At 39.5% G+C, this 11878-nt stretch overlaps 1 protein-coding gene across 1 annotated transcript; it reads right to left on the reverse strand.

Annotated features, from left to right (window-relative positions):
• Positions 1-7386: 7386 nt before the first annotated feature.
• On the reverse strand, positions 7387-11643 carry LOC119732088 (ras-related protein Rab-43-like). The gene is made up of 3 exons (XM_038205476.1): positions 11290-11643; positions 10297-10480; positions 7387-8450 (listed from the first exon to the last, which is right to left on the reverse strand). Exons 1-3 carry the CDS (start codon positions 11485-11487, stop codon positions 8200-8202), a joined length of 633 nt encoding a protein of 210 aa, XP_038061404.1. The 5' UTR covers positions 11488-11643; the 3' UTR covers positions 7387-8199.
• Positions 11644-11878: the final 235 nt, after the last annotated feature.

Consider the following 11878-nt stretch of genomic DNA (forward strand, 5'->3'; position numbering starts at 1 on the left):
TACAACCTTATTTCTAGCACCCTCGTGCCTTAGTGTGTGGCTGAAGGTCGTTCACTACATTTAGTCAGTGAGAATTTTAATTGCATGTAATTTTGTTTTTAGCTTGATTTCCTCTTTTATCTGAAAATTTTTGTAAACGATACGTGATCATTGAATGTTCAGATTTAATGTTAGCAATTATACTAATCATGGAAGTAAGTGGAGATTTGGAATAAAACAAAGCTCATTGGGCTAAAAAGCAAATGCTCTTCTTTCCTCTTCTTGTGCGTTGTGCGAATCTTAATGGTAATATTGTCATAATTTCAGCTTCAATTTCTAAATCCATTATATAAGAATGGACATCTTTGTAATGTAGTAGAGGGAGTGCCATTACAGCATGATGTTTTTACAATTTTGTTTTTCTCCAAACGTTGGCAAGATGGGTAGTAATGGATTTCCTGTCCTTAGAACATACTTCAGTGAAAGTGAAAACAAAAACAATGACCCTCTCCATCCACTCTAACCAGCCAAAAAGAGACTCAAATCAAGACAGCTTCCTCCACTCCGTTGAACCCCTTGATGGCAGTGCTCATAACTGAAGGACTGCCCTTTGGTCCAATCATCTTCAGGCAATGCCACACAAGCTTCCCTTCAGTCCCAATGAATCTCTACCATCAGGTCCTCAGGACAGGAATTTGACGATGCAAGTTATTGCAGAAATGGGGATACCATGAGGACGGACAAACAGTGTGTGACTGTGGGGAGGAACAGACAATGAAACACCTGCTGGTCTACCCCCACCTGCCAGATCCCTGTACTCCTGAAGATCTGGAAGGGTTCAAGCCCCGGGCTAGATCCTGCGTCCTGCACTGGATGGGTGTAGTGTAGTGATCCAAGAGGAAGAAGTGAAAGTGAGGCCATTTTATAAGAAGTTATACATGTACATAAACACAACGAATTCCATGCGTAACACACAAGCTTGCATTAACCTGCATTAACCTGCATTAACCTGCATTAGCCTGAATGCAGTGTTCCCGAGTTATACTTGGAATTTCTTGGGTCCGAGTGCCAAAATTCCCAAGACTATCTCCGTGAGTTGACTGATCTATTGGATAGCGGCCTTTGCCACTGCGGCGGCTCGATCATGCTTGCCAGTACTGGCTCCATTAGAGTACAAATAACAAATCCAGACTTGAACCAAGTCGAAGAGCGGCGCTGAGCGTTATCAGTAATTTTCCAGATATCCCCACCCCCCCCCCCCCATCCTAGGATCAGACATTCACGTGTGAAGAGCCACAGTCTAAAGTCTGATATATCCTAACATGCAAATGTTATGTGACCCCGCATGCCTGTAAATCGGAGTCAACTTTAGAAACTGTGACGTCATTTCAATCAAAAATATGGACAAAGCTGTTGATTGGTCAATTTGGATGCTATGTTTTCATAATACAACGGTGTCACATCCCAGGGTTTACCCACCCCATGAAATGGACCCTTGGTTATAGTCACCATCCAATGAACCGTACTGACACTCGGAGAAAACTAGGCCTTCACTCTTCTCTTTACAATATTTATATTTATTCACTCTGTGACAAACGGGTTACCGAAGACCCGATAGAAGGCGCCCGCTGAATGGTCAAAATCTCGAGGTCAGGACGCAGTCTTTTTTTTTGCATAATTAATCGTCGAATCTCCCCCCCCTCCCCCCCCCCCCCCCCCCCCCCCCGCCCCCTAGAAAAAGAGAAAGGTTTATTACTGGCTTCAATGTCACAACATCTATAGAGCTGTCGATCAAGCTTGCCAACTTTCCCAAAAATACATCATGCGATCTTAATTCAAAATATCCCACCAAGGGTTTCAGGCATTGTTTTATTTTCAGTTTCACATTAGATCTCTGCTGGGGTCACATCCAGCATACCAATGTATAGCCTTTTGTAGTATGGTGGACACAATACGAGGGCGCTATTTGAAGTTGGTAAATGTGTATAAAGTTTTTATACATAGTTTTGATGCAAACCCCACAAATTCTACTGTTTCTACTCCTTCCCCCTAAAAATTAAATAAAATTTACTTTACTACGGGTCAAAGTTTGAGCTTGGCTTAACCTGGGGAGAAAATCAAATTCTGGTTGTCAAAAGTGGCATCAGAAGGAACGTTCCGACCAAAACACTTTTTAAAAGTACACATATGCATCTTTATTTTATTATTTCACAGGATAAAAATAATGTTTCCCAAAGGAGAAAGCACTGCCAAAAACTTACCACAAAAGTGATTCTTTTTTAACATTAAAAATACATTTTTTTTAAGGAAAATAAAGCTTAAAAGCACTCGGTTTTGGAACAAAGTGAGAAACCAAGATTTGGAGTTGAGTATAATGGACCGACAGCTTTTGCAAATTAGGAAGTTTATAAAAACTTGCAAAGTTGATAAATACCGCCCATGTATTGGACACAAAAGTAAATAATCAACAAAACAAAAAACAAAACAAAACAAAAAAACATAGTGAACTGAAAGTTTTTGAAAGCATGACCTCATTTTTCCACAGCTTCAAATATATCTCACTCTATTTTTCTGGCACCTCTCTTTAAAGGTACATCTAGGGTAGATTATTTGTCATTTGCTGTATATTCCAAGAAAACAATATTCCAGGATCTGGATTTCAATTCAAAAGTTGCCGAGTCGTGTTTTGAATTGCGCCTGAAATCAGCGTCCTGGACACCTTCCCATTTAGCCAATTGCAGCTACGAAAAATCATACACTGAACCAACAAAATATAACAACTGCGCACACGTGTGCGTTGTGTCAACACTTGCATGCACCCATCTTCAGGGATTTGCCGAATTACAAACCAACTACTAACACTAACAGAAATTTCCAAAAATGTGTCACTTGACACATCTTTGGAAATGGCCTTCTTTTTTATTGTTTTCTTCAAAATGACAGCATGCCAGAAGGAACATTTTCACAGGGAGTTGTGTCATTACTATCTTTAAACCAAGTAAGCTTTTTTAAATTAATCGTGTCAGTTACTTTTTGGATAGCTGCAAATGATTTACTGTACCTTTAAACTCATTAGCAACTGTACTACATTGTATTACATTGTGATTACTTACTGAAGAATCAATAAAACCATAGAATGTTCGGGCGGTTTTAGGCATACAGTGAGTAATAGGCAGGGCGGTTTCGGACGCTACAGTGAAATGACTAAATTCTCTGATTTTTTGCTGTGTTTTCAAGACAACTAAGGGCTGAGGCATGGCCAAATTAAAAAACAGTGTAAGCAAAATCTATGACTACCTCAGTGGCAGAAAGCCAGTTTACAATATGCAATCCAATCAAATCCAGTCTTGGGCACTTTTGACACGCGAACCGGAGAAATTCCGAGCACACCTCATGCACACACATAAGCTTGAATACAGAGCATGTGAGGTATGCGTGGAATATCTCGGGTCAATGTGCCAAAGTTCCCAAGACTGCTATTGATTCACCTTGTGGCTTGACGATACTTGGCGGCTGCTACATTATCCAAATGCAGGACCGTGGTCATTCCATAAATTTGTGGTTTAATTATTTTTGTGGCCCCCGTTATATATACATCTGGTATTAGATTTTGTATTAAAATTCTGTAATTTACAAAAGGTTTTGTAATGCCTTCTTTCTCCAAGAGTGATTATACCTGCCAAATAAATAAGTATTGTTTTTCTTGTGATTATGAGAAGGAGTAAGAATACATTTTCATGAGTACCAGTATGAGTACCAAAAAATCGTACTTGAGTATTAGTATGTTTACGGGTACGAGTACTACAACAATGGTTTGAACTTTGAAGTCAATTCTACTACTTGTATGGCAAATTACACAGGTCAGGTGCAAGGGCGGATCCGGGGGGGCCAATGGGGGCCATGCCCCCTCCCCCCCCCCCCCCCCCCCCCCAACGAACCCAATTTTTTTTTTTTTTTAAGTGACGTCGCAATAAAGGCAGGCACTTCGTACACCACCATCTTTTCCCCAAAAAGATTTGGTTAAAGTGGTCAGAAATTGCCTCAGATCGCACCACAGAGCATCTGGATTCTGGAATCCAAAAATTTTTCCTCACGCTGAACCCCACGCCGTAATTTTTGGGACCCACTTTTTGGGGGACCAAATTTTTGTTTGCCCCCACCCCCCCCCCCCCCCAAAAAAACCAATTCTGTTCTGGATCTGCCCTTGGTCATGTATAACAGGAACACACAAAAAAGTTCACACTTTTGTACCCCAAATTTAAGGAATGACCCACCAAGCTTTGCCAAAAATTCCCTTATTTTTCACTTCCAAGAAGCGATCTGTCGCCCTCTCCAACGAAACTAACTTATACATGTAACACTTATAAATGACTAATCCTGTAAAATACATACATCAAGGCATATCTGTACAGCCGGCATAGAATACACCAGCAGATTTTGGTGGGAAGAGCTGAATTTTTTTTGGTTTCATGACAGTTACATTACATGTACATGTAGCTGTAGAATATTCACACACTAACACCGGTTAGGATACAACTACCGACTATGAGGCAATCAAAATGTAATGCAAAACGAAATTTAAGTCTTCTTTGCGAAAGGCTGATCAAAGACATTTTCACTAGGGCAAAAACGGTCAGGCATTTGACATTATTGTTCAACAAATCAGTATAGTCAATTCAACGGCAGGTCCATAAGAAATCGAATCAAAAAGAAACCACAAGTATTTTCACAAGTCCAGTCACAAGTAACAGGAAATGAACAATGATCAAGGAATGCTTTTTATCACAGTACATTTGAATAGCTTATGACTTGACTTGAGACTGCAGGACTTGTGATGGACTTGTGATGGACTCAACTCAAACACTGGTGAAAATGGACACTAAAACATAACAAGCAAAGTGAATTTGTGCGATCAATTTATATTACTAAACCTCATACAAATTCATGATGATCGAGAGATGAGTTTTCATTGGTTCATTCACCATCACATGTCAGCCGCTACTTTAGCTGTTTACCAAGCGGGCACGCGAGGTTTCACGCACAGGTTAAATATGCATGCGTAGTAGACTATCACACTGGTCATGTCAGTGAGCTAGTCTACAACGCATGCGCTTTACGAAGCAATCGTGGAACGTTGAATTAATTAGCACACAGTCGTAGTGCGCACTCGTGAACATCACCCTAGCACCATGCAGCAGCTACGTGAAAAGATGGGGCACACGCACAACATTTTGCGGAGAAAACTTATGCGTAACTTTATGAAATTTTTGTGGATATGTATAAGGTACAGTAAAACAAATTTATAACATGGTTTTGTTCAGGTGGATTGTCGATATCAGCTTTCCTCGGTATTGGAAGTTGACAGACTAGTTCCAATATCTCGGGGAGCTAATATCAACTATCAACCCTCAAACCATGTGTTATGTTCACTGTCACACGCACTTATAATTGCAGTTACAGTACAAAATTTAAAGGCAAAGTCTGTCATTTGTAATTTGTGCATTTTGTTCGTTTGAAGAAACAAAATGCTCAAAATCTAAAGAAGGGTGCTGAACAACTAACCTGATGAAATTTCAGCTCAGCTTTAGCTGTATATTTCTTGAAAAACAACATTCTAGGATCTCGATTTCAAATCAAAAGTTGCTGAATCATGTTTTGAATTGGGCCTGAATTCGGCGTCTGAGACACGTTCTCACTGAGCCGACGAATTATAGTAACCGTGCACGTGTGTGCGTCGTGCCAATGCTTGCGCACGCTTCGCTGAATAACAAAACGAACTACTAATTTGAATTTCCTACGGTGCTTCTTAAGAAGCACCGTTGGAAAGGCCTTCTTTTGTTGATTTCTTCAAAATGACAGCTTGCCAGAAAGAATAATTTCACAGAGAGTTTAGTCCCCTTACTATCTTTCAACCAAGTATGTTTTTTAACAACAATTACGCCAGTTACTTTTTGGATAGCTGCAAATGATGGACTCTGGCTTTAACATCCATTTTTGTTAAGAATATAGTAAACATTTGGTACATTTTAAATTGTCAGTGTGTCTCATGCTCATACATATAACATACGAGTTGTTGCCATGTACAAAAAATGTACCATATTTCATAATAATTTGCTGTGGAATGGATATTAGCTGACCACTGTTTATAAATGTACATCATTTTCAACTTAGGTGGCTCTTCACAAAATCTATAAGCTCTACTAGGTGGACTGTATCATGGCGGACTAATACTTTTGTTCAGTTATTGGCGAAGTACTGCACACAGCGCTTTAGTAAAATGACTTTGCTAAATGCATAGTAAATTTCAGCTTGCTATTTATTTTGTTCTAGTGATACACTATGTATCGGTACTCCAAAAACTTTGAGACTGCATGTGTGGTGAGCCGTGTAGTCATGTTGTGCCGTGTCTGTTTGGTTGGTTGTCTGTTTGTTGGGAATGTTTGTTTGTTCGTTACCTTCTTTTGAACTTAAGTTTTTTATTACTTTATAATGTATTTCTGTGCATTTTTATAACAGTCTGAATTGTTTTTGTTACCTAATTTATTATTTTAAGTGTATTTTTAGAATGTTTACATGGAAAGCGCATTCGAACATATTTCATCATGGAATTTGCCCTATACAAACGAATGCATTATTAAATTATTTATTAGGCCTATTTGTTTGGTTTCTTTTCTTTCTTTTTTTATAGCAAAGCAACTATTGCAGGTACGTGTTTTTGGAGGAGGGTTGCCACTGCTTCACAGATTAGATAACATGTATACACGTACACATGATGTTGAAATTACTCAACAAAAATATGGAAAGAATTCCATACACGGACGTCACTTGACACTCTGTGTACAAACCCTATGAGACTGGTCTGAAAAAATTCTTCTCACGAAATGCTTCAAAATTTTCCCTGCTAAATTTCTCTTTTAAGGACATGTTACCGCCTTCTGATGGCTGATAAGTCATTGCAGGGAAAAACTAGTGGCGTACGTATATGGAATTCTTTCCAAAAAGATTTCAAAATATTTTGAAGTTTGTTCATGCGTAGTTCTAACCAAGCCCTGAAGGACAACTCTTTCAAAATTGCATTGTGAGTCAAACAATTGTCAAATAAATTCAATTGTGAGTCAAGTTCACGACTTGCTGCCTACTGGTCCTTAGCTTGAGAAAATCAAGCTCCAATGCTTATCGGGAATTCAACATTTAGAGCTGGAGGTCAATGTATGTTGTAGCCAGCGATCTGAAAATGGCGGAGGCCGTGAAATTTGGCCTCAACACAACCGCCGAAATCATCATTTTTTTTTTTTAAATTTGTCAGTTTTGTTCTGTTTCAAGTCGATCCTTTGCTTCGAATGAATGATTCACGAAGCAAAGGATCGACTTGAAAAAAGAAGAAAATTTACTAAAATATGAAAAAAATATGATGATTTCGGCGGCCGTGTTGAGGCCAAGTTTCACGGCCTCCGACATTTTCGATCCGCTATGTACAACATAGGTTTGTATCCAGCGTTAAATGTTGAAATTCCGATGAGCATTGGAGCTGGAGTTTCTCAAGCCAACTGGTCCCCAAGAAACTCCTCTTTCTCTCCATATCCTTGATCATAAATTGGGACCATTTTTTCCAAAGAGCAATGCGCGTAGACCTCTTACTCTTAGACTGTCTTCTACAAGAAAGCATGGAACTTAAAGTAGGCCTAACCATAATACACCAGAACATCCCATAATAAACTTTCAACTAGCCTTGTGACCGGTACAGTATTTTTATGTACATCATTAGAATAAACAAATTTCTCTTCTTGATGTTAGAGGGCGCCAAAAGGTCATCACCAGCATGTCAAAGTTCACATATGGCAAAGGTCACCATCAATATGACAGAACATCAATGCCATGAAAGGATCAGCAGCCATGTTGAAATTCAGTACCAGGTCAAAGGTCACCACTCATGTGTAGGTCACCACTGACGTGTCGGAGGTCATCACTGATGTGTCGGAGGTCATCACTGATGTGTCGGAGGTCACCACTGATGTGTCGGAGGTCATCACTGATGTGTCAGAGGTCACCACTGATGTGTCGGAGGTCACCACTGATGTATCAGAGGTCACCACTGATGGGTCAAAGTTCACCACTGGTGTGCCAGAGGTCACCACTAATGTGTAAGGGGTCACCACTGATGTGTCAAAGGTCACCACTGATGTGCCAGAGGTCACCGCAGATCCGTCAAAGGTCAAAGCATCAACCGCAGCAGTTCCACCCATCCACTCTCTTAGCATTGTAGTTCAGTTTTAAACTGTCGCCTCCGTCCAATGCAGCCCCGCCCGCGTGCCGTCGCTTCAGTTCTTGCGCCAGGAGGGCGAATGTCTGTTCTACATTAGTGGAGTCTTTGGCTGAGGTTTCCAGGCATTGCAACATGCCGTGGTGCTGCGCTATGGCTTGGGCATCCTCAAAGTCTACCTGTCTCAGTTCGTCCAAGTCTTTCTTGTTTCCTGGAAAGAAAATAAGAAAAACAAAACTTACATTTTCTGGGTATCTTTCAGAATTCCATTAAAGGTTCAAGCATACCTATGTAAAGTCTGAGCCAAAGCCTGGATTTGAATTTTATTCAGGAGCCACCCCCTTATACACATAAGTGCGGACAAGCCACCATTGCAGGAGTCTGTGGAATAGCCGCTTCCACACAAGCGTCTATGATATTCGCGCAGATTCAGCGATTAATTATACAAAACAACACCGTGTCTTGATCTCCAGATTCTGACCATTCAGCGGGCACCTTCTATCGACTCTTCAGTGGTAACCCGTCGTATTACAAAAAAATAACAGCCAAATTGACCAGCTTGGCCCACATTTCTGTTCGAAATGACGTCACAGTTTCTAAAGTCGACTCCAATTGGCTGGTGCGTATATATCAGACATTGAATACGCAGCGGGCTGCGTTGAACAACGGATGATACTCGGAATATATTGTAGTAGAGGGCGCTATAAACAAAATCAATCAAATGCAGTCTTGGGGACTTTTGCTCTCAGACCTGAGGAATTCCAACCTCAAACATGAGCGTGTTCCACAAACAGGCAAATATTGCCAAAAGGCACATACACTTTATAGGACAGAGCAAAATAAACATGCACATGGTTATTTTGCTCTGTGCTTATTTTGCTCCGTGCACAGAGCAAAATAAACATGCGCATGTTTATTTTGCTCTGTGCTTATTTTGCTCTGTGCACAGAGCAAACTAAACATGCGCATGTTTATTTTGCTCTGTGCTGGATCCAAAGATTCAGCATGCAGCATGCATGTTGAACATTTCAGTGATATTTTGGAGATGATAGAAAAATGATAAATATTGTAAAAAAGTGTCACAGATGGTACATTCATGTGCTCAAATGTTTGACAAAAGGAGAGAGTTTTGTTTTAAGTGTCACTGGAGCTTGCTTATTATTATCAAAATTAGTCAAACATGACTAGATTATTTCCAGGGAACAAAACACGATGATTCCGCAAACAGGCCCCCAAAAAACAGGAATTAAATTGATCGTTTCACAGCTGTTATCAGAGTCTTTTTAATACAGCAATGTACACAGATGCAGCACACATGCATGTGACCTGTACACAAACTAAAAATGCACATTTGTTAGTTTTCATGTGGAGACAAATTTCATGGTGTGGCTCAGTGCAAAATTTTCAAAAACATTTGGCCATTTCATTTCACATACAATTTTCACATTGATAGTCTGTTGATATGAACACAAGAAAGACTTTTCTCATAGAATCAATCAGTTCAATATTAATTTGGGCAAATTTGGTCAGAAAATGTCTGACCATAAATTCAGCTTCTGAAGAAAGTGAGTAGTGTTGGACTGGTTTTTGTTGCAGGTTTTTCTGCAATAAATAGGGCTCAGATACTGGACTGTCTCTGTATATGGAGCCCCACTACCGCCTATGGAAAAACATGTGGAAAGTTGTCTTTTTTAGGCTTTGAAATGTAGACTGTTTTGCAGCTTTATTTTAGATTTGAAAGCAGTTTACCTGGTAATTAACAAATGAAAATTAATTTTGGCGTTCCAAGATGTGAAGTTTCTGTGTAATTCCAGAGGAAATTTTAGGATAATTTCAAAACTTACACTGGAAATTACATTGAAATTACCTTTGCTGTGTTTCCAAGCTAAAAATAAAGCTGCAAATCAGTCTATATTTCAAACCAATATATTTAAATGTTCACATGTTTTCCCATAGGCGGCAGTGAGGCTCAACAGAGGCAGTTTATTATCAAAGCCCCACTAAATTGGGCTACATGTATCTGTAGTTCACCATAGTTTGATCTCAAAACGTATTACCTATCAAAACTTGGGCGACCGAGTTTCCCGCGTACTTGTGCACATCTTCAATCCAGCGTGGTACGTTATTGAACGTTTCCTTCTTGGTGATGTCATATGCGATGATGACGCCATTAGCGCTGCGGTAATAACTTTGGGTAATGGTGCGGAACCGCTCCTGGCCTGCTGTGTCCCATACTTGTAGCTGAGTTAAGGAGAAGACAATCATTAAGAAAGTGAAAAACAAGCAAATTAAAAATTAATTAAATTATTAAAAGCAGAATGTGCTTATTTTACTACAAACATGTATATTCTTAACAAGTGAGTAGGCACTAGAGAGTGTCCATTTTTTGTTTTGCTTTACACTGAAGATTTTAGATTCTTTTCAGACATTGCATCTCTTCCAAAACCTGTGACAGTGTCGAAAAACCTTTTAAAAATCTTTAAAAACAACATAAATTTGGGGTTGATAAAATATCTTTTATGATAAAATATCTTTTACGCATATACTTTTTTGATATGCACGCAGGTATATAATTATTTGTTTCCCCACTTTTTGGCAAGCAGTGCGACAGCTCAGTCGATAGAGGGTAGGATTTTGCACCGCGAGGTTGCAGGTTCGAATATCGGTTTTACACCCAAGTTTTTTTCCTTTTCTAACCTGAGGCTAGGGAGGATTTTTTTTAAAAGGGAAATAAAGTCCGAATTTCATAACGTTCAAATTCACTTTTTTTTCTAATTTTATATTTTCTTCGCATGTTTTTATAAAAGTTAAGTCCAAAACGCCATAGCGTACACCCATATGTGGATGTCGTTTGGGAGAAAAAAAATCGCAACCCACCCACCCCCCACCCACCCCCCACCCCCCGGAAAAAGTCAAGGCCCCGCCCACAATACAGTTTCACTCATTTTCAACATGTTCAATGTCATTCTACAAAATGCTTTTAAAATAATTTAAAAGGGGAATAAAAAACAATCAATACACTACAGGCAAGGTACAAATATGATCTTTACCTTGACTTTTTTGCCGTCCACGGTGAGTGACTTCATTGTGAAATCCACGCCGATAGTGCTGTGTTGTTTCTCGAGGAAAGTTCCGGACTTGAACCGCTGAACAACACAAGTTTTGCCGACACCGGCATCACCAATCAAAACGATCTTAAAAAGGTAATCAAAGGAGTCATCAGACTCCATGTGGTACGGATAAGACATTTTGTTATTCTTCTATTCACAAGCATATGGGAATACACAATTTACTCCAGCATTTTTTGATGAATCAGAGAAATGTTCACACACAATATTCACAATTTGTCCAGATCGATGATGTCATCGTGCGTGGCATAAATTTCGTGTCGGCAAAATTTCCCTGGTTTACTAATTGCAAAGCAACACAAACTCCGTAGTCCATGCTCCTTGCCGGGTACCATGTTCATGTAGAATACATGCTACAAAAGGTGACCGGAAGCTAGATAACTTTATTGAGTCCTTCAAGCATTTTTTATAAAAAAAGGTGGACATAAAATTGGGTAATTTAGGCGTTAAATACATCTATTGTGGTAGTTTAACTGTTAAAGATTAATTATGTATCATGGATAAAGAGGAA

This window comes from Patiria miniata, unplaced genomic scaffold, assembly GCF_015706575.1.
Source record: "Patiria miniata isolate m_02_andy unplaced genomic scaffold, ASM1570657v1 HiC_scaffold_24, whole genome shotgun sequence".
Classification (NCBI taxonomy): Eukaryota; Metazoa; Echinodermata; class Asteroidea; order Valvatida; family Asterinidae; genus Patiria; species Patiria miniata.